Here is a 23,805-nt window from a genome sequence, read left to right as displayed (position 1 = left end):
ACAGCACATATCCAATGTCTATATAATACCCACGCTTGTGACTTAGAGGCATGTCAGATGTGGGATCAATCTGTGTCCCCCAGCATCCACTTTGGCCTTTGCGGAATCAAACCATTTCTGATCCTGCCTTCATCCTTGCATGTTTTCAGTGGATCAATCAAAGCTCAGGCACTCCAGGAGACCCGAGATTTCAGACAAGCAGAACAACTGCACTGACCTTCCAGGCATAAAACAAGTGATACTCAAACATGACCAAAACAACTATTTCACTATATACAGAGTGAAACTGCCAGATGTCCAAGCTGCTTTCAGAAAACAAAAAGGTACAAGGGATCATATTGAAACATATGTTGGATAATGGAATGCAGAAAAGTACGTATTTCAGAGAAAAATCAATCTGTGCTTTATTATTTACAGCAAAGTCTTTGATTATTCAGATCATGAAAAACGATGCGCTGTACATAAAGAAATAGGTGCACCATGACATTGGATTTTCCTGATGTGTAACTTCTACTCAGGACAAGCGGGCACAATGAGGACAGAAGACAGAAAAAGAATTGTTTCCAGTTGGCAAGGGGATGAAGCAAGGCTACACTTATGTTTAACTTCACAGCCAAGTCCTGCCTCCATCCCTGTGAAACGCCAGGAAAGGCAGGAGCAAATAGACTTACAACTGAATTCCAATTGAATTCTTGACTAAAAACTGATTTAGGTCTTTTATTCCCTCTTTGTTGTTATGGTTGTAGCTGGGCTTTCCATGAAGTCCCTGGCTGATCCATGAGCTGAGCACTGCCATGAGGAATGGCTTCTTCATTCACACTCCAGACTCCAGCCAGGTTTTCACAAATATTTAATGAAAGAGTAGAGAGGTTTCAGAAAGAGAGCAAAAAGAATCCACAGCTCCAAATCTCCAGAGATAAAGCTCCTCTTGTGTCTCAGATGTGTGAGTCTTTGGGCATTGCTCTCCATCCTTACGGGGAGAGCTCTAGTTGGGCTTTTTTAGTCACATAAAACAGGGGAAGGAGGGTCTCTCCTGAGAAAGAGGCTGGAGGGTATTGAAAGATCTGGGCTGCTGAGTCTGCATCGTAAAAGGCCACACGACCCCCTTCGTAGTTCAGAGTCACTCGGACCCTCTTGGGCTTCTCGCTCAGAGTCAGAAATGGGAATGCATCTTTGTCGGAGGAGAACTTGTATCCACACTTCCCCTTTCCCACTCGCCAGATCCCAGCCCAAGGCCCACAGTGGATGATGCCCTTTCTCTGCACAGACTTTCTGGCAACTCCCACAAACCATTCTTCCTCACTCCCCACAAGGACTTCCCAGAAATGCCTGCCTCCTGTGAATCCCTCCAGGCCCAGCACAAAAGGCCAATAATTGAATCTCTCAGGATTGTCAGGAAGATCTTGCTTTTTCTCTGCCTTCATCACACGTCTGTGATCTTCAGAGAGGATGAGCCGAGGATGGGCTGTGTCTGGATCCAGAGTCACATGTGCTGTTGGTGGTGGAAACAGATCGGGATGAAGTGGGAAAGAAAGAAAGAAAGAAAGAAAGAAAGAAAGAAAGAAAGAAAGAAAGAAAGAAAGAAAGAGAAAAGAAAAATTGATAGAAGATCAGTTTCCACCTCTGATTCTAAAAAAAAATGACAGGGAAATATTCTCTCGCCCTCTCAAATCTGGACTGGTTCTACATCATGCTGTCTCCTTCTTAAGAGCAACACTATGACTCTGGAGACCAGGGTTTGGTTCCCCCTCAGTCATGGAATCCCACTGGGTAACATTGTGCCAGTCACACACTCTCAGCCCCATAAGTCAGAAAGAATTTGAAGGCAGACTAATCACCCGGTTTTATGACAATATTAAAGTCCCACATATTTCATATTGGGGTAGGAGACTGATTCTTTATCTAGGGAGGCATAATGTGTGCCACTAAAGTAAGCTTGAAGCAAGGAGCCATAAAAAGTCAGTGTTCAGGGTTTTTTTTACACTCTTTTGGGAATTCTATACCGAATCCAAATACATGCCATTTGGTCAAAACTTTAAAAATATACTCTTTTAATCACAACTCCGAGAAGTCTGAAACCAGACTTCATACAATATCAGAGAAGAACTTTCATTTTAAAGCTATTTCCTCTTCACCTGTGCTGCATAACATAGGTGTCAGTAGTTTGGGGGAAGACATCTGGAAGTCTGGTTTGATATTATCATATTAAGGTATTCTAGTTTCCAGTCAACTATTTCCCAATCAATATAAATTAAGTGTTGTTTATTGTTGTCACTCTCTTGGGAGGGTTATACTTTAAACCTGATTGGCCATGGATACTGATATGAGCAGAGTGGGAGAACATTATTCCCTGAACTTCCAGGCCATGGCAATGAAAGTGGTGTCAAACTGCATTCATTCTCTCGTGTAAATACACCGAGAGAAAGGGAGGTTTTTGGGTTTGTTTGTTTTTTGCTTGGCTCTGCTATATCTTGCATGGTTAAGGCTGGGTAAAAAGGCAAATAAATGGAGATAAATCACCCCTAAATGCTCCCTCGAAGCAAAGATGACTATACCAAGGCAAGTCTACTTTAATCCAGAGTGGAACAGTGGTCTGAGGGTTGGACGAAAGCTCAGGGAGACCAGGGTTTGAATCCCCTCCCTTTTTCAATGGAAACCCACATTGGCCACGCTGCACTCTCTCAGCCTCAATGCAACCCTCTGTTAAAAAATCTGTTTGTTTGTTTGTTTACCTTTTTCCTGCTGAAGCCCAGATTCCAGAGAGGCTGGAGAGAGAAAGAAGAGAGTGAGGATTAGCACAACATGGTGACTCTCAGAAACCCAGGAGGAAACAACACAGGAGGGCTGAAATCCTGCACCCAAGAGACGTAGTGGGACTTCACTCACTGAGAGTTACGTCTCATTGATTAAAATCTTCTCTCTAAGAGTCTCCGTGTCCTCCAGTGTGATGCAATTGTAAACTGCTCCAGGAAGTTGTCTATAGGGTCAACCTGGGAAACTACAGATCCCTACAGGAAACGCCTCTCTACGAATCTCTAGATCCTCCAAGTGCAACTTCTTTCAGATGGTCAATATCTCACTGGGCAGCCTACGCCCCTTCTACACTGCCATATAAAATCCTGATTATCTGCTTTGAACTGGATTATATGGCAGTATAGACTCATATAATCCAGTTCAAGGTAAATAATGTGTATTATCTGCTTTGATAGTCTGGATTATATAGCAGTGTAGAAGGGCCTCCAGACATTTCTCGAGAAGTATTCTCTCAGGGTTTTTTATCCACATTTTCCCCCATTTCCAGGAGATCCCACATCCTTAACGCCTGTGAATGTAGAGGGCTGACTGTCCAATGTTCACATTCACCTTTGAATGAAGATCATAAAATACTATGGATTGCTGATAAAAAATGGGTGCCCCACAACATTTGATTTTACAAATCAGTAACTTGTACTCAACCAATCCTCACATGGACCAGAGTAAGGTAAGTAAATTTTCATTTTGTTTTGCTTCACAATTGAAATGTGACTCCACACTTGAAATAAAATAGAAAAGGAAAAAAATCAACAGAGCAAATAGATGCAATTTTGCTTCACATTTAAAATGAACCTGTTGTTTCCATTGGCTTTCCAATCTACTGTTTCATGGCCCTAACTTTCCAAATTCTTTGAAACCTTTCCGCTCCCCTTTCAGACTAAGATCAAATATCACTGAAAATCCTTGCAGACATTCTCCCTTACCTCTGAATTGCTTCATGACACCTTCCAGAAAGGGATTGATATCACAGACGTCCCAGATCTTCCACTTTAGGGCAGGAGAAAAGGCTGCAGAAGTCTCAGATTTCTCTTTATTCTTATATCTGGGAGAGAAAGAAAATATCAGAGGATGTACAAACAACAATGAATGCAGTTTGACACCACTTTCACTCTCCTATGGCTCAATGCTATGCAGTCATTTAAGGGGCTTTTTCTGCCAAAGAATGCTGGTGCCTACTTTCCAGAGCATTGAGCCATAGCAGTTCAAGAAAATTTTAAACTGTGAACTTTAAATTTACATTCTATTGATACTGTATTTTAATCCTTGCATTGTGTATTTTAATATGTGTTTTGTGATGGTGTGTTGTAAAGTACATATTTTATGGTATGTATTCCTGGTGGTGTGCTTTGGCTGGATTGTGTCCTGTCTCGAGTTGTGAGGAGAGGTGGATAACAAATTCAAGTTTGCTGCTGTGGTTGTTATTGTTGTTGTTGTTATCAAATTGCATTGATTCTAGAATGTAGGTGCTCCACGGAATCAGAGTCAAAATAGTCTCACTGGCTATCGAGTCCAATGCCGTGAACACCAGCCAAACACGGATTCCTACAATGTGCTGCAGCTTTGGAGAGTCATGTATTTCATGTGGAAATCTGAGCTTTAGTGGGAGGAAGAGAGGAAATTAACTTACCCCTGCAAGAAGCTTCTGATATCCTGTAAATAAGGAAAAGAAAGAACTCAGGAGAGGTATTTGCATGGAGAGCAATCCCATATAGCTGAAAAAACAGGGTATCCAACTCATGGAAATAGTTGGCACAAACCTAGGAGGGCAAAGCATCCCTCCCTCCACAAACTAAGAATAGTGGCACTATTTTACAAGCAGCTTTTTAATGAGCCAAGCACCAGAATCTGGATCTCTTCAGTCCAAGCAGATACAATGAAAGAATGCACAATTAAAGCACTCCCACCAGACGGCCATCCAGCTTCTATTTAAAAACCTCCAGAGAAGGAGACTTTGCCACATTCTGAGATGTAGAAATGGAATGGTAATATATTGGATCTGGTAGTTCGATTATACAAAGTTTTGCAACCATGAACAAGTTAGGAAACGAGGAAAGAGAGAAAGAGCCGGGTCTGCTTTGTTTATTAAAGAACTGTATGATTTCATATATCTATGTCTATATATCTGTACGTGTAAGTGTTTCTCGGGGTAACAGAGTTAAGGGAATATTTGTATTTCTCTTCACGCAGAGAGGCTGGGGCTTGTGAGGTGAGGGAAAGGTCAACAGTCACAGCCAAATCTTGGCTCCATGAATTTCCTCAAAATCACAGCAGGACAGTTGATCAGATTAAGGCGTTAGGGCTTTGTGGATGTTCAGTTTCCGAAGGACATTTTATATCATGTTTCTTTGGGTGATCACTACACTGAAGAGCTGAAGCTTAGAATTCAGACACAATGCAGAGGACTGCTATCCAAGGGCACTGAATTATTGCATGTCAATGCAATCCTACAAACTGTTGTCAACATTCTGTAAAAACTTTATTTTGAAGTGTTAAAACATCCTCCCTAAAGTCCTGATCTTGCCCATCAGCACAGATGCAGGAGAAATGTCAGGAGAGAATACTGCTGGAAACATGGCCATACAGCAACCTATTGATTAAAAATAATTCTACAGCCAGGCTGCATATAACAGACAGACTGCGTTTCTCAGCCATCCATGAGGACAGTCTGGGCCTTACCTGGAGGAGTTCACTTGCCGGCTGCTGATGCTTCTCCTCCATCTCTTGGATGAGTTTCGAGAGAGAGGAGAGTTCTTTGGAGAGTCTGGCCAGATGTTCCTCTCCTTTAGCTGAAATCTCCTTCTCCACCTCTTCCATTTTTGCCAGAAGATTCCTCTCTTGTTCTTCTAGAAACTGGTGCATGTGTCTGAAGGCAGCCACAGTCCTATCCTTCTCTCTTTGGGTCTTCTTCTAGAATAAAGGAAAAGAGTGAAAGTCAGCTTTTGAAATGGATTCTCCACATTGGAAAGGGATTTGTGTCTCTTCACATAAAAACATCAGTATCCAGAAGAAAAGGAGCTTTGTGAATCCCCACAAAAACCTGCCACTGGAATGGGTCGATATAGTCTGTAGGCTATTAGAACTTTTCAAATGGAAAGGGAAACGGGAGTGACAGGCAGAAAGAAGATCTTTGGAGCAAATTATCTGCAAATGTGGGCGAAACATCGGGAGAGAATGCTTCTGGAACATGGCCATACAGCCAGAAAATTTACAGCAACCCAATTATCTGCATTCCTTTGGAGCGGGGCTTACATCTCCTCACAAAGAAAATGTCAATATCCAGTGGTGAAAGTGCTTTGTGAAGACCTTCAAGGGCCTGCCACTGGAATGGGTTTGGTTCAATATTTTCTGTAGGCTATCAGGTCTCTTATAATGAGAGATAGTTTTGACAAATGGAATTCAGTTTATTATTATTCAGACTCACATTCACTCATACACTCTCCTTTTTCAGTAGCAATGCCACTTACGAGCAAATCTTGGCTTTCCTGTGCTGCGTCTGCTTTGTAGGCCAGAATATTCTCTTTCTCCTTCTTCAGAGTCTCCAAAAAATTCAAAATCTGATCCTGAAGAGGAAGATAAAGTTCTTGGTCACTTATTTTCTTCAGTGTTTAGAATGTTTTCAAAGATAATGCCATCAACCACACCACATTTACTGAATTTTATGGGTGCTTTGGACAATCTTGACCTTTATTGGCAGCCCTCTCTTCTTATGTTAATACTGCTTCCACAATTTTTTTACTTATAAACAGACCCGCCAAACAAAAAAGGGATCTGAAAATCCCAGGTTTTATCCCTGTACTAATCAATTTTATTTTGGAGAATGTGCATGATGCGTGCTATCACAGGAGGCAGGCAAGCTATTGCATCCCTATTGCATGATGCCATGTTCATCCTCCTGCTGTCTTGCCTCCTCTCCATGATTATCCCATCTCTAGTTATTGTCAGTGAATACCAACCTATAGTTCATAATCCCACAACTGTCCTGTCGCTTACCTTGATGCAATGGGTCCCCTTCTGAGCCAGCATGATGAGAGCAAGATCAAATCAGGAGTTGGTCTTTCCCTTCACTCCTTCCACTCTCCCTCGCTAATCCAAACTATCTGTTTTTTAAATTTTATTTTATATTTCAGTTATATTTTCATGTGTTATTCTTCAAAGCTTAAATCATGAAATAAAATTGCTCTAAATACAAATAAATGGCTCAAACTGTACTAGAAGAATCAGCTGAAGTATGATTAACAGGGCATGCAAAAGTGCACTCATGGGACCCTGAATTACTAAATTGGCAGAACTAAGAAAAAGTGTGATATTAAACTCCTCCCTTCAGTATGGCTCCGCTGTTAGTGAGAACCCAACTGCAGTGGAATAGAAGATTTGTGCAATTAAACCAAATATTGTTGTGTTGTATGGTTTCCGGGCTGCATGGCTGTGTTCTAGCAGCATTTTCTCCTGCGTTTTGCCTGTATTTAGCGGCTTCCTTCCCTCTCCATCAGGACTCATTCTCTGCCCTGCTTTGAGTTCACCTTCTGGCTGGAAGAAAGGGTTCACTAGTGCCACCTCATTCTGCCATTCAGGATCACACTATCAAAGCATCCTCCCTGACAGATGGCCATCCAGCCTCTGTTTAAAGAAAGATACTCCAACATGTTTACTTACATCATATTCAGTCATGGAACAGCTATTGTCAACAGGATATTCTTTCTAATATGCAGGGATTTTTTAATTCTGTTGCTCAAGTCTCAGGGCGCATCTACACTGTAGAATGAACATGCTTTAACACTACCTTAATTGTCAGGGCTCAATGGTATGGGATTTTGAATTTGTGGATTCGTAAGGCACTGGCACACTTTGGCAAAGACGCAAAAGATCTTGTACGACTGCAACTATCATGTTTTGTAGCATTGAGCCATGGTAATTAAAGTGGAATCAAACTGTGTAGGGGCACCCCTGATCCCTGAAAATCTCAGGGTCTGGAGAAATACTGAACTGCCAGCCACAGACCTGCATGACCTGCATGGTGAGATGGAGATGCACCACAACACCTTGTTAGGTGTCCCAAGTTTACCCCCTCCTACCTTGTACTCCTTTGATGCCTCGTCCAGAGGAATCACTTTGTGGTTTTCGTGCTCCTTTGCCTTGTCGCACACCAGACAGATGGGGGATTCATGGTTCTTGCAGAAGAGCTTGAGGGGCTCCTGGTGCCTCTGGCAGACTCTCCCCCTTTCTTCTGCCTTAAGGCTCCACAGTTCCTTGGCAATCTCCACCAGATTCACCAGCTGCCTATTTGGTCTGGTGTCTCCTTCCTGCACTTTCTCCCTGCACTGTGGGCAGGAGGCCTCTTTCTCCTCCCAGCATAGATCCAGACAGGACTGGCAGAAATTGTGCCCACAGGAGAGGCTCACAGGCTCTTTGAAATACTCCAAGCAGATAGGACAGGCCAGTTCCTCGCAGAGCTTCTTCACAGGGTCTCCAGAAGCCATAGCTGCTGATGCTGCACCACTGCAGAAAACAGACAGAGTTAATGGCCTTACTTTAGTTTCTCAGACTTTCTCTTACTGGAAAGCAGCTGATGATTCCGCCTCTGCCCAACCTCTGGTGCTGCAAAATCTGAGTTCCCCAAATGCCTCAAGTTGTTCTCTAAGCATATTACTCCCTTACTTAAAAATGCTTCTTTGACTAATGGTATATTTTGAGGCACAGTTCATTCAAAGGACTGATCACAACCTATACATATCTGTACAAATTAGATCCAACCTATCTGAAAGACATGGTTAAGGGGAAGGCTTTCTTTTGGCCTGTCATTCATCACAAGCTCACTAGCCTTCTGATGTTCAAAAAACCCCTTTCAGATGAGCAGAAAACAAGGGTGGGGCTTGGCAGACATAGAGCTTTGCCTTTGGTGTTCTATATAAGAACACCAAAGCCAAAACCAAGCTAAAACCAAGGTCATAACAACATCTGCTCCAATATGCTGATGATAATGTTGTCTGTGCGCATTCAGAAGAAGACCTACAAGCCACTCTAAACACCTTTGCAGAAGCATATGAGAAGCTCAGCCTCTCATTGAACATCGAGAAAACCAAAGTGCTCTTCCAGCAGATACCAGCCAATCCCTCTGCAATGCCAGGAATACAGCTTAATGATGTAACATTAGAAAATGTTGACCATTTCTGCTACCTTGGCAGCCACCTCTCCACAAAAGTCAACAGTGATGCTGAAATACAACACTGCCTGAGCTCTGCGAGTGCAGCATTTCTTCGAATGAAGCAGAGAGCGTTTGGGGATCGGGACATCCGTAGAGATACCAAGGTGCTTGTTTAGAAAGCCATTGTCCTCCCAACCCTGCTCTACGTCTGCGAAACGTGGACGGTCTACACACGTCACACTCAACTCCTGGAAAGATTCCATCAGCATTGTCTCCGAAAAATCCTGTAAATCTCTTGGGAAGACAGGCGGACAAATGTCAGTGTGCTGGAAGAAGCAAAGACCGTCAGCATTGAAGCGATGCTCCTACGCCAACAACTCCGCTGGACTGGCCATGTTGTTCGAATGCCCGATCACCGTCTCCCAAAGCAGTTACTATACTCCCAACTCAAGAATGGAAAACGGAATGTTGGTGGACAGAAAAAGAGATTTAAAAAAGAGATTTCAAAGCAAACCTTAAAAACTGTGGCATAGACATTGAGAACTGGGAAGCCCTGACCCTTCAGTGCTCTAATTGGAGGCCAGCTGTGACCAGCAGTGCTGCATAATTTGAAGAGGCACGAATGGAGGGCTTAAGCGAGAAACGTGCCAAGAGGAAGTCGCACCAAGCCAACCCTGATCGGGATCGCCTTCCGTCTGGAAACCGATGTCCTCACTGCAGAAGAACATGCAGGTCAAGAATAGGTCTCTTCAGCCACCGTCAAGACACACTTGGAAGGCCATCATCCTTGGGCTGCGAGGGATTTCCTAAGTAAGTAAGTCTATATAAGAAGTAGGGTAGAGGGGGAAAAGGTGGGATCTTGGAATCAAATTCAAGTCTATTTAGCAGTAATGTGCTAGGATACATCTACATTAGATGTAATGTAGTTTTAGCTTTCTCTGATAAAGTTTATGCCTCACCAAACTACTGGTATGGAAATTCCCCTCAAAACAGCAAAAGCATTTATAAAAAACCAAAGGCACAGTAGGGTGCAATAACATGGCTGAAAAGGAATCTTGAGCTTAAAGAAACATAAGATGCAAAATTTACCTTAACAGTTTCAGAAAGTTTATTAAATCACAAGGAAGTACATATATAGATAGAAAAGATAGGTATAGATGGGTATAGACTAACTAAGAGTAAATAAGAGATATAGTATGACCCCTATTCCTTCTAAAGTCAAACAAAGGGAAAATTAAAATACTACATGCTGCATTCAAACTCTGACACAAAGTCTTAAGAGAGAGACTGAGCACAGATGTCTCTTTTTGGGGGGGCTGAAAACCAAGGGCATGCAACCTAAGAATTATAATGTCAAGGAAATGGTAGGAGGGTTTAAAAGTGATGAAAAACAGACACAGATAACAGGCATTCAGGGATAATGGGAAAGGTCTTCCCTCACATAATACTGTTTGCTGCCTATCTATTTCCTCACTGAGGGTTATTGACTTAAGAAGGATGTGGTTGAGCTCCAACAACTCTCTGAATTCCATAGTATTGAACCATGGCAGTGAAAGTGGTGTGAAACTGCCTTAAAACTACAGTGTAGATAGAGTAGAATATAGTAACTCGATTGTCATTGTACATCGTACTATGAAATTAAATGCCATCCCTAACCAATCACATACAGTAGAGTCTCACTTATCTAACGTTCTGGATTATCCAACACAGTCTGCCTCCCGCCCGGATCCACAGCTGTTTTCTAGGCAGCAAGGACTGAACTTTTTACAGATTTAACTACCAACAATGTTGTTACGGTAAGTTCATTTTATGCAATTCTAGCTTTATTTGTAGTCAATTTGTTGGTTAATAAGGAGGGATTAAGGAAAAGCCTATTAAACATCAAATTACATTATGACTTTACAAATTAAGCACCAAAACATCATGTTTTACAACAAATCGACAGAAAAGCAGTTCAATACATGGCAATGTTATGTAGTAATTACTGTATTTACGAATTTAGCACCAAAACATCGCAATGTATTGAAAATATTGACTACAAAAACATTGACTATTAAAAGGCAGACTGCATTGGATAATACAGAATGTTGGATGAGCGGAGGTTGGATAAGCGAGACTCTACTGTATATATACATGCCGTGTTTAGACTAGGATCAAATCTCCAGGATATCTTACAATGTATACGTAAATACTTCAAAATCTGTGGGGGAAACTCCCTCCTGACCCCAAGCAATTCAGATAAAGAGATGTTCAACCTGCCGTCGAAGGTTTTCATGGCCGGAATCATTGGGTTGCTGTGAGTTTTCCTGGATGTATGGCCATGTTCCAGAAGCATTCTCTACTGACGTTTCATACACAACTATGGCAGGTATCCTCAGAAGTTGTGAGGACTGTTGGAAACTAAGCAAGTGGGGTTTATATATCTGTGGAATGTTCAGGGTGGGAGAAAGAACTCTTGTCTGCTTGAGGCAGGTGTGAATGTTGCAGTTGGCCATCTTGATTAGCACTGAATAGCCTTTTAGCTTCAAGGTCAGGCTGACTCCTGCTTGGGGGAATCCTTTGTTGGGAGGTGTTAGCCGGCCATTGATGCAGGCGAAACGTCAGGAAAGAATGCTTCTAGAATATGGCGATATAGCCCAGAAAACTCACAGCAACCCAGATGTTCAACCCATTTCCTCCATAGTGTTGGAGGCTCTACTGGGAAGCCTGTGATTGAGCATGCGCCAAACCTTGCCTCGGAGCATGCGCAGTCGCGTCCAACCGGTGTGAGGCAATATGGCGGCCTGTTCTTCTGCGCTTGGCTTGTAAGCGAGACGAGTAGTCTTCCCTCCCAAAAGGTTTAATCTTCCTTCTATTCCTCCCTCTTTTCTTTCTTTTCCTTCCTTCCTTCCTTCTCCCCCTCCCTTTCCCCTCCAAAACGTTTGTCAGACCAGACTTCGGGAATCCTCGCCCGCTTTCAGGGCCTGGAGCCAAAAGACGGTTGGGAGAAAGGCGACGGGAATTTCACGGCCCGCTACTGCGCATGCGCGGAACGCTTGGCCTTTGTGCGCATGCTCAGTGGATCACGAGGCCAGGTCCCGGGTATTTTAATCCTTTGCGGAAGAAAGGATAAAAAAAGGGGAGGGGGGGGGAGAGAGAGAAAGAACAGCCTGGAAGGACAAAGCGTGGCTTCCCCCCTCTCCATCTTGTGAGGTTGGATTGATAGAATTGCAGCAAAAGAGGTATTTATGTCTTTTAATTCGAATCAGTGAGCGCCAATTGGGAAATGGGGACGCGCCTTCGCATCGGTTTAGGGCGAGCCCACGAATTTCATGGGGTTTTCTTGGGCTAAGAATGCTCAGAGGTGGCTATGCCAGCTCTTTCCTCAGAAATACAGCACCTGATATTTTGTATGGTTCTCCATCCAAGTATCAACCAGGGCTGGCCCTGGTTAGCTTCCAAGATCAGACTGGAAAAACATTTGGGCTGGGAAAAGTCCATATTTCCATATTTATAGATACAGTCAGTCACCAAATTCTGGGCAAGATAAGATCTGGGTTGCTGTGAGTCTTCTGGGCTGTGTGGACACGTTCCAGAACAGGCATGGGCAAACTTGGGCCCTCCAGGTGTTTTGGACTTCAGCTCCCACAATTCCTAACAGTCTCAGGCTTAAGTGGCTGAGGGGGGAAAGGAAAGGGCCTGAGGCTGTTAGGAATTGTGGGAGTTGAAGTCCAAAACACCTGGAGGACCCAAGTTTGTCCATGCATGTAACAAAAGCATTCTCTCCTGACGTTTCGCCCACATCTGTGGCAGGCATCTTCAGAAGTTGTGAGGTCTGTTGGAAACTAGGCAAGTGGGTTATATATATCTGTGGAATGCTTCTGAAACCTGAGCATACAGCCCAGAAAACTCACAGCAACCCAGTGATTCCATCCACAAAAGCCTTCGACAATACAAGATAGGAGCTGTAGGTTTGTTCTTCAATTGAATTTGTATGTAAGTCAGAACAGGTACTTTTAAAAGTATATTTATTTATTTATATCCTTTATCTCTCCGTACAAAGACTCAAAGCGGATCACAATCAAAAACAGTACAACTTAAAGTATACAAATATAATAATAATAGTAATAATAATACAGTATATCATATAGTAATATATATTATCAGTAGTAACTATATTTAATATTTTATTATTACTATATTACAATATTATTAATGTTATTATTTTGTGTCACGAGCGACTTGAGAAACTCCAAGTCGCTTCTGGTGTGAGAGAATTGGCTGTCTGCAAGGACGCTGGCCAGGGGACGCCTGGGTGTTTTGATGGTTTTTACCATCCTGTGGGAGGTTTCTCTCATGTCCCAGTATTATATATTGTATTATTATTAGTATTATATTGTAATATATTTAAGCCCGTGGTGGCGCAGCAGATTAAACAGCTGAGCTGCTGAACTTGAACTGAAAGGTCAGCAGTTTGTATCTGGGTAGAGGGGTGAGCTCCGACTGTTATCCCCAGCTTCTACCAACCTAGCAGTTCAAAAACATGGAAATGTTAGTAGATCAATAGGTACCGCTCCAGCAGGAAGGTAATAGCGTTCCATTCAGTCATGCCGGCCACATGACCTTGGAGGTGTCTACGAACAATGCTGGATCTTTGGCTTAGAAATGGAGATGAGCACCAATCCCTTTACCTTTATCTATTGTAATATAATATAATATTATCAATATTATTTTTACATTATATTAGTATAGCAAAGTATTAGTATTATATTTTACTATATTGCACTATACCACTATACTGCAATATTATTAACTCCAACCAAATATTGTATTTTTGTATAAGTTCCCAGAGTCTGACACAACAAAACTTAATGGCAGGGGAAAGCCTTTACCTTTACATTGGTAGAGTCTCCTTCTCTGGAGGTGTTCAAGAAGAGCTGAATTTGTAAGTCGGAACAAGTACATTTTTAGGAGTAACTCCAGCCATACACACACACACACACATAATATACATAAACAAGCTTTGGGTATATAAGCTTTGGGTAAGAAACGGAAGGTTGCTGTCTGTGCCCCTGTTTAGAAGATTATATCTTGCTTCTATCCCTGCAATATTTGGATTTTGAAAAAATTGGCTTGTTGTGGAAACAAGGATGATAATAATAATTATTTATACCCCATCCTATCTCCCCGAGGGGACTCAGGGTGGTTTACAATAGATATCGGCAAACATTCAATGCCGTAAGAAGATGAACAAAAACAAAAATAACCCCCATGTTCCAAAAACAAATCCACATCAAAAATAATATCACATTATCAAAAATTAAATGGTAAATATAATAAATGTACAGTTTCACAACTAAGACTTAAGGAAACAAGCAGGAATCTAAACAAAACAAGATAAAAGTTTAAAATGTTTTCAAAAAGGTAATTGGTGATAAAGCTGCATTGGCAGCAACTTTTCCCCATTCCAGGAGTGACTTTCCCTTCTGAGGAATAGGTTTCTTCCACTTCTTGTTGTCTCGCCCCCGTTCTTAACTATGAATCATTTGTAAATTGGATGTTTGTAACTGAGGGACTGCCCATATGAATTTTTAAGTATTTCATGTAGATCTCCCACCCAAGGACCAACCAGAGCAGACCCTACTTAGCATCCAATATCAGTCTATATCTGGTGCCTTTAAGAAGGCAGTTGCCTACATCAAAACATGAGTGGGCCTTCAAATTGCTCTGTTTTGGTCAGACTAAACCTCGAATAATGTTGCATCCAGTTATGGCCCATAAATTTCAGCAAAGATATGAAAAAGTTGGAAACGGTCTAGACAAGGGCAATCAAAACAGCGAAAGGTCTGAAGTGATGGTTTCTTTAGGGTTTGGGTCTGTTGAGCTTGGAGAAAAGGCGGCAGAGTGGGGACAAGATAGCCATGTTTCAATATTTGAAAGAATCTCATATTGATGAGGGGGCAAGCTTGTTTTCTGTTGCTCTGGGACTAGGACATGGAACAATGGATTCAGATTGTAGGAAAATAGATTCCTCCCAAACATTACTAAAAACATCCTGACAGTAAGAGCTGTTGAGCATGGGAATGTGATGTTGCCTGGGAGTCTGGTGGAATCTCCTTCTCTAGAGGTTTTTAAAACAGAGCCTGGATGACCTTCTGTCAGGAGTGCTTTTGACTGTTCCTGCATGGTTAGATTGAATGCCCTTTGTGGTCAGTCTCTCTATGATTCTAGGATGTTAAGCTTAAAGCCTGCCATGTTTCTTTGGGATACACTCATCCTAGGCAATGGGTATGAATCTTCCAAAAGTAGAGTCTTGGCGGTGGGTCTGTAAATGACTGGAGATCTATTCTGGATCCGCAGAATTCTTTCACAAGGAGGACATTGTGGAAGGTTGCAGTCATGACAAGGGTTTGCCTGACACGCCTTCCTCTTGGCATGTTTCCTCCCTTTCACCCTCTATTTGTGCTTCTTTGAAGTCCACATCACTGTTGATAACAGCTGACCTCCAGTTCCAATGCTCAGGGCCAGGGCTTCCTGGCCCCTTGCACACAGCTGAATAAAATCCCACATTATCTGCTTTGAACTGGAATATATGGCAGTGGGGATATATTCAAAGCAGGTATTGTGGAATTTTCTGCCTTGATATTCTGGATTAGATGACTGTGTAGAAGGGCCTGCAGTGTCTGAGTTTATTCCACATTTCTTAAGATTAGCTTTAAGGCCATCTTTAAATCTTTTGTTGTCCACCGACATTCCGTTTTTCCATTCTTGAGCTGGGAATAAAGTAAATGCTTTGGGATACAGTGAAGGGGCATTTGCACAATGTGGGATACAGGATTACTTTATTGTATGCACACTATTACTATTTTGTCTTGGTTTGGTAATTTGCTGTGTGTGTGTGATGGGTGTTGTTATGCTTTCCACCCACTGATATCAGTCGCTCAAGTTGAGCTTTGTACTGAGATATCTCATTCGTTAGTAATGCTTATCTTTGCTTTGGCAGATTGATGAGTTTCCTGAGGGAATGGCTTTTCTCATGGGAGAGTTGGAGGGGGAACTTAGAGTTATTTTGAATAAAGACCTTGTAAAACAGCAACTCCAAAGATTCCATAGCAATGAGCTATGGGAATTAAAGTGGTATCAAACTGCGTTAGTCATACAGTTGTACTCCCTTTGTTTCCAAGGGGAATTGGACTCCATATCCCATCAGTATTTTCCCCCTTTATCTCATTGGGGGTTAGGTGGCCATTTCCACACCAAATAGGTTAAGTATTTTAAAGATTTGCATTTTGCCAAGGTATTTTCAAAGTAATAATTGTGTGTCCAAATTCTGCCTTTTGGAGATTGTTAAATCAATAAAGTGTGTGATTTTCATTCTGTTTCAATGCCTTCTGCAAAAACGAAAGTAATGTTCTCACTTTTTATATGTTTTTGGGTTTTAAATTGTACATTTTAACATTGTTAGCCATTTGAGTCTCTTTTAAGAGAAAACAAGATATAAATAATGATAAATATAAATAAATACTAAACAAATAATTATCTTCAATCTCAGATTACTAGTAATTGTTATGAAAACATTTTTTCTAAACTTTAATAATGATTCTAGTGAATTTTCTTTTTCATTCAGGTGTTTTCTTGCATAAGAAAAGTAGCTTCAGATATTCATGAGTGTAAATATTTTTGCAGCTCTGGATTGACTTAAGGCCTTTCTACACTGCCATATAATCCGGTTCAAAGCAGATAATCTGAATTTTATATGACAGTGTAGTAGGGGACTAAGGGAAAGGACCAGAGTAGTGCAATGGTTTGAGTGTTGGACTGAAGGTACAAACACACTGCAGAATTAATGCAGTCTGGCATTTCTTTAACTGTTGTGTCTCAATGCTACAGATTCAAGGTTTTACACTTTGTCTGCTGGTGCCTCAACAAACTGCACATCTCAGGATTCCATTGCCTTGAGATCTGGCAGTTAAAATGGTGTCAGACTGCATTCATCCTACAGTGTAGATGCAGCCTTAGGCAATGAATATTTAGTTGTAGGTCTGCCAGTTCCTATCTCTGAAATACAAACTACAGGCAGGCCTGGGATTTGTTTGCAATTTCACATACAAGTACTAGCCAGGGCTTGGCCTCCAAATCAGAAGGGATCTGGTGCCTTTAGGCTATGAAGGCATTCATCTCGGAATTATCGGGTTTGTATTTTTTCAGTGAGGCTGCTTCTGCACTGACACTATAATGCAGCTGTAGATTGATTTAAATCAGTGGTTCCCAACTTTTACTTCACCATGAACCTTCTTTTAAATACCTCTTTTGGCTGCAAACCTCCAAGACTTATCTCAAGATTTTAAGCACTAGATTACATCAAATAATTATTTCAATTTTCTCATGGAAGTCCTTCAAATTTAGAGAGAATGGGATAGAAGTTAGTACACACTCCTATTATAATATTTTGATTAAACATATTCCATCAAAATGTAAAATATAGGCAATACCCAAATAAACATCTGACTTACATATGATTCATAGTTAAGAATGGTGGCGAGACAACAGGAAATGAGAGGAAATCTACCCCTAGGAAGGGAAAATCACTCCTGGAAGAGTTATAATGGAGAAAAGGTGTCTCCACCCAAGTTTTATTACGAGTCCTTGTTCCCACAACAAACCACATTTTTCAAAATCCAGTTTTCACAGGGACGGAAAGTGCAGTGAAATCTTCTGAAGAGGAGCACAGACATCTTGTTTGTAATTTGGGGACTGCATGTAATATTATGAACACTATAATAATAGTTCATAATTTAATCCTTCCTGGACCATATGTTGCGAGCTGCTGATTTAAATGACCTGGTTTGGCTGTGTGGCACCCACACAAACATCCCAAGAAGCTATTTGAGGCTGAGATGGTGGCCACAATATCCACCAACTGCGGATCAGCTGTAGGATCAGCTGTAGACCGTTTCAGGGTATAGGACATGAGAACAAAGGACCAAAAAGGAAGCGTCCCCATGGGATTGATGTGGTTTTCCCCTCTGGGTGGGGGGGAGGGGTAATTGTTTATCTTCTGACCAGATTGTTTGGGGTTTTTAAAGTGCGTCAGCCCTGACAACAGCGCTGCGTTTTTTTTATCTTTGCATGGGATATAATCCGATCAGCTGCAGCGGATTTTGTGGCTTATCCCAGACTTTCTGGTGAGGTTTTTTTCCAACCTGCTGTTTCTGGCTTAATGCATTTTGGGGTGGGGGTGTGTGTACATTTTGTGGTTAACCCAACCTTGAGCTGGCTTAGCTGCAATATAGTGTCTATGTAGATGTATCCTGAGTCAATCCTGCTTGGGTCTAGCAATTGGACTGAGGGATAAAGTTTTGCTTAGAAACCTTTGTCCCATGGGGAACAAAAATGACTGAATGATCTATATGTATATATGTGTGAGTGTAAGAGAGAGGGGAAGCTGATTGAATAAACACATTGAAAGGGTTGCCTTCAAGCTTAAGTCAGTTAATGGTGGCCTTTGAAATAGAGACTACAGCACCTGGGAATTGCTTGACAGCCTCCCATCCAAGTTCTAACTAGGGCTATCTCTGTTTTTTGTCCATTTGGCAACCCAAATAAAAATACGCCAATTTTCAATGGTTTCCTTTAAAAAAAATTCTTGTTCCTTTTCCCTGTTCAAACCACTTAGCTAATTCGAAAGCTTCTTTTAGAAGCATCTGATTCTTCCTCAGTCAACTTTCACACACACATCTTTTGCTATATACAAGGATGGATGCTTTTCTTTGTAATGTGGAGAATTTGGTTGTGTTAAGGCTGTATTGTATATTGAAAGCAGGCCCTTAGTGTGTGTGAGTTGAGAAGAGGCTTGCTTGCTTACTCCTTAAGGTTTTATTGTTCTGGTGCGAATAGCTTTCGGTCATCAGCCTCAGCAACTTATCGCAGGAGGGAGGGGCATCTGCATGGAGGAAGTAGGTCAAAAGAAGTAGGTCAAAGGCTTAGTTGGGGAAAGAGCTAACTCCCACTAAGTCTTTTGGTTTGGGGGGGGGTAGCTGCCGCGTTCCCAACCCCTTGATTCGCGGAGCCCTTTTGAGAATACATTTATTTGTGTGCAAGAAGAGCCTAGACGTCTGTCTGTCTGATGTTACAATCATTTTGGAGTTAGTGGCAGCAGAATGAGCAAGCATCCTTTGCTACAGGAGGCGTGAAATTCTACTTGGGAAATTTTCATTCATAATGTAATTTCTAGTTTTCTTATTTTTATTCTCCTTTTTGTTATTTCATTCAATTTTTATTTTGTTTTCTTGGTTGGGAACCACTGCTCTTTATAGGGACAGCACCAGTTCTTATAGCTTGTTGCATGATTGCTTAGCCAACAAGTGAGGCAAATAAAAATTTTTTTGGAAGGGTTAGAGTTTGAGAGTCAGGCCCGTAGTTCTGTTCCTTTCCCTATTGAAGACTTCTAAAATGGATCATGAGAGAGTTCATGCAGTCGTCTGCAACAGCTGTGGTATCCTTGCGTTCTTGCCCAAGGATGTGGGTAACTACCTGGAAATGTGATAGAGTCTGCTTCTCTGGAGATTTTTCAATCAGAGGCTGGATGGCTATCTGTTGGGAGTGCTCTGACGGTGTGTTTCAGGCTGACAGAATGGGGTTAGACTGGATAGCCCTTGGGGTTTCTTCCATTTCTATGATTCCATGATCATTTAAGTCAAAGAAAAGTCTCCTCACTACAAATTTAGTATAAAAAAAAGCCAAGCAGTCTGATTACAGTTACTGTATATTGCTGTTGTTGTATCTCTTCAAGTCATTTCTCTCTTATGGTGATCCTAAGATGGTGTCAGGACCATGGGGCAAGACAAGGATGATGTGGAGGATGGTTGCTTCCCAACAGCAGAGTCTGAGCCCATGGTGAATGAGCAGCCTGATATTTCTGAGAGAGCTATGGCTGAGCAGGAGCCAGACCCTTCAGAATCAGCGGAGTGTGAGCAAAATGAGGTTCTTCAGCAGGAAGAGCAGGATTTAACACTCCCTGCCTGGTTACAACCCAGAGTGGACTCAATTCAGCTGCACAGGTCAAAGAGGTTGGCCCAGAAGAAAACTGCCCAGTTGTAGGACTTTTGCAAAGGTAGCATAAAAGCTTGGCATTTGCAACAGCTCATGGCTGGAAGCAATCTTCGTGTATGGAATGTTTCAGCCAGTAACCCTTGTACTTTGGAACTTGGACTTTATGTTATTAACTTTCAAAACGAACATTTGGACAATCCTTTGTGCCTTGAACTCTGTTTGGACTATTGCTATTGTTGACCACAAACAATTTGAGTACTCTTCCAAGAAATGGCTGCAGCTTCCTGACAGACATCCTCAAACTGTGCCCCCTCAGTTGTTTGGGCCGCCAGCTTCCAGAAGCCCTAGCCAACTTGTTCAGTGGTCAAGAATTCTGGGAGTTGGAGGCCCAAAGAGCTTGGCCTTGAGGATGCCTGTCTAGGACAAAACTATCACGGGTTTCTTGGTAATATTTGTTCATTGGGAATTTGCTTTTGAGGCTGAGCGACTGGGACTTGCCCAAGGTCACCCAGTGGGTTTCCATGACCAACTGGACATTCAAACACTACTTTCTAATATAGTCCAACACTCAAATTACACCACCACAATTGATCAATGTTAGTATTTAGTATGGGGCAAAGAAGGCATCAGAATCATAGACCCATAAAGTTGGAAGACTCTCCAAGGGTCAACCAGTCTACCGCTAAAGCACCCCAAATAGAGTTTGAGATACTCCATTCCTGTGTCTAATAGTAAAGGTAAAGGTTTTCCCCTGACGTCAAGTCCAGTCATGTCTGACTCTGGGGGCTGGTGCTCATTTCCATTACTAAGCCGAAGAGCTGCCATTGTCCGTAGACACCTCCAAGGTCATGTGGCCGGCATGACTGCATGGAGCACCGTTACCTTCCCGCCGGAGCGGTACCTATTGAACTACTCACATTTGCATGTTTTCGAACTGCTAGGTTGGCTGGAGCTAACAGCGGCCGCTCATGCCGCTCCCGGGGCTTGAACCTGGGACCTTTCGGTCTCCAGCTCAGTGCTTTTACACACTCCGCCACCGGAGCTCTCCAGTGTCTAATAGTACTTAACTATTAGAAAGCTCTTTCTGATGTTTGTTTTGAATCTCCTTTGTTGAAATTGTAATCACTTGGCTTGAATCCTATTCTCTGGAGTAAAAAAGACAGGTTGCCCCCATCATCCACTGACAGCTTTTCAGATTTTTAAACATGATTGTCATATCACCTCTCAATCTTCTCATTTCCTGGTTAAACAATTATCAGCTCCACATAGGACTTTATTTCCAAATCCTTTCTTCCAGGGTGGTCAAACTCATTTTCACTGATGGCGACATGAGCCTTCAAAGAGCCATTTGTAATTGTAAGACTGTAAATATAATTATGTTGCCCTGGCATTGAAAGCATTGCATGTCACATTAAATGATGTGGCAGGCTGGATTCGGCCCATGAGCCTTGGGTTTTGACATGTGTGCTTTATATTAACAAGATGTTCTCACTATAATTCTTTCCCAGGAAGGAAGTACGTTGCCTTCCCTTTCGGTTGCCTGTCTGTTGCTCTGTTTTAGGAATGAAGTATGACCAGCCCGGAGGCATACCAGGTGAGACCAATGTTTCAGAGAACAGCCAGTGGACGCTAACAAAATGTGAAGCAGAAATAACACAATCAAGTTATCTCAGGACTTGTCTACACAGGCAGAAGAATAATGAAGTAAAACCACACTTGTTTCCAGTGCTGGCATAACATGCTCAAATTTAATTCAATTCATTTGACCTTGACCTTTTACCCTGTAATTTTCTGAAAAATCTGGGTTGTGTGTGCCCACAGTCAGCTTGGAATTGAACATGGTGTGTGGGTTAGGCACATACAATTTCCTTTCTGCAAAGAAACACTATTCGTTTTTGTTTTGCTGCCATGCATCACTATTATTATTGGAAGCTGAGTTTGTGCACATAACTGTGTATCAGTACAGGTTGAGTACCCCTTGTCTGAAATGAATGCACACTACAAGTATTTTAGATTTTTTCTTCATTTTTGAATATTTGCATTGATATCATAAGACATCTTGGGGATGAGACCCAAGTCTGAACATGAAATCTATTCCTGCTTCAATATAGTTTAATTGCATAGCCTAAAGGTAATTTTACATGCAATATTGTAATAATTTAAATGAAACATAGTTTGTGTACATTGAATTGCCAGAAAGCTGATGTATCACTATCTTAGCAATCTATGTAGACACTTTATTTATTTATTATTTTTTATTTACAACATTTATACCCCGCCCTTCTCACGCGAGGGGACTCAGGGTGGCTTACAAAAATTGGTAAAATGTAATGCCCAAAATGTAATCATAAAAAAACAATATAAACAGATCAATTAATAACATTGTTAAAACACATTATAAAAACCTTAAAAACATATATATAATTAATTCCATTTGTCCGAGATCCTCATGCTTCATCATTAAATCAGGCCATGTCAACTTTGTCATTTACTCATCAAAAGCTTGGGCACATAACCATGTTTTCACGGCCCTTCTGAATCCCAGCAGGGTAGGAGCCTGTCAGATATCTCCAGGGAGGGTGTTCCCCAGCCGGGGAGCCACCACCGAGAGCAGGGCCTCTCCAGATGATCTTAGTGATTTTGGGCTATGTCAGTTTTCCAGATAAGAAAATACATACCCTATAATAAGTTTCTTACATTCTTAACATCCTCATAGAAAAGTCAGTAGTTTTGTTCACCATTTAGAAAGTTGGAAGGTAAAAGAGTGATAGTAAAGTTGCTTAAGCCAGACTTTGGAACAAGGAAATTTCAGTCCATAGGTTTTGCTCTTTTAACCAGCCCCCCTCTTCATTCCCAGTATATGTTGTCAGAGGTTAAACAAGGTCTCTTTGAAAGGAATTGGGGGAAGAAATAGTTTACTTGGTTTACTAGTATTATTTAGGTGGGAGAAAATGAGACAATGTGAGGAGGAGAAAGGGACCCCACAGCAAGTTATGAATAATAGAATGATAGCAATGGAAAAGACCACCAAGGTTACCTAGTGCAACCCCTTTCTGCCAAGCAGGAACACATAATCAAAGCACTCTTGACAGATGGCCATCCAGTCAGAGTTTTAAAACCTCCAGAGGAAGAAACACTGCTCTGCTCCCAAGCAGGAGCATAGTCCACTATTGAAATGGTCTTGCCATCACAAAGTTCTTTCTAAAATTTAGATGGAATCACTTCTGTCATTTGAATCCATTGTTCCATGATTTAATCTGTAGACTAGCAGAAAACAAACTAATCATTTTGATATCTTTTCAAATATTGAAACATGTCCATCATGTCCCTTCTCAACCTTCTCTTCTCCAGGTTAAACACACCTACCTAAGCTGCTCCTCTTAAGGCTTGGCATCCAGACCTTTGACCATTTTGGTTGCCCGTCTTTGGACCCATTCCAGTTTGTTAATGATAATCTGGAATTGCAAAGCCCAGAACTGGACACAGTATTATTCCAGGTGAGGCCTGACCAAAGCAGAATACAATGGGACTATGACTTTCCTTGATCTTCTCAACACTGTACTCTCATTGATGCAGCCTGAAATCACAGTAGCTTTTTAAGCTGCTGCATCACACTGTTGACTCATGTTCAGCTTGTGGTTAGCTAAGGTCCCATCTACACTGCCATATAATCCAGTTTCTGAACACAGATTATCTGCTTTCAACTAAATTATATTGTGGAGTCCACAACATGCAAGTGTGGAGAAGAGTAAACCACAGACCACCTATTACAATGCAGCCTGAACTCTGCCGCATGCACAATGGAGGACTTTCTTATA

The 23,805-nt window shown here is 41.7% G+C and overlaps 2 protein-coding genes across 11 annotated transcripts in view; one reads left to right on the top strand and one right to left on the bottom strand.

The window, feature by feature from the left end:
* Nucleotides 1-379: 379 nt before the first annotated feature.
* On the bottom strand, nt 380-11,823 carry LOC100553170 (zinc finger protein RFP). 4 transcript variants are annotated; one of them, XM_008105888.3, is made up of 8 exons: nt 11,691-11,823; nt 7,887-8,310; nt 6,279-6,374; nt 5,491-5,721; nt 4,442-4,464; nt 3,738-3,856; nt 2,733-2,765; nt 380-1,492 (listed from the first exon to the last, which is right to left on the bottom strand). In XM_008105888.3, exons 2-8 carry the CDS (start codon nt 8,289-8,291, stop codon nt 972-974), a joined length of 1,428 nt encoding a protein of 475 aa, XP_008104095.2. In that variant the 5' UTR covers nt 8,292-8,310; nt 11,691-11,823; the 3' UTR covers nt 380-971. The 4 variants fall into 4 exon arrangements, with proteins under 4 accessions (XP_008104095.2, XP_008104096.2, XP_062829679.1 ...); XM_008105889.3 differs by having other exon boundaries at nt 11,686-11,821; XM_062973609.1 differs by lacking the exon at nt 11,691-11,823 and adding an exon at nt 11,212-11,674.
* The window catches only part of LOC103278123 (myb/SANT-like DNA-binding domain-containing protein 7), a 26,514-nt gene continuing 14,409 nt past the window's right edge, over nt 11,701-23,805 (top strand). The window contains exons 1-3 of one of the 7 annotated variants that reach the window (XM_008105897.3): nt 11,701-11,760; nt 21,496-21,581; nt 23,339-23,484. The gene's annotated coding sequence lies outside the window, so the exon portion shown is untranslated. Of the gene's footprint in view, nt 11,794-11,975; nt 12,178-21,495; nt 21,582-23,338; nt 23,485-23,805 lie in introns of those variants that run through there. The other 6 variants (XM_008105896.3, XM_008105893.3, XM_062973616.1 and 3 more) reach the window with 6 other exon arrangements.

The sequence above is a fragment of the Anolis carolinensis genome, chromosome 2 (assembly GCF_035594765.1).
Source record: "Anolis carolinensis isolate JA03-04 chromosome 2, rAnoCar3.1.pri, whole genome shotgun sequence".
NCBI lineage: Eukaryota > Metazoa > Chordata > Lepidosauria > Squamata > Dactyloidae > Anolis > Anolis carolinensis.
Note: the sequence above shows the minus strand (reverse complement) of the source record. Positions and strands in the feature narration are given on the sequence as shown.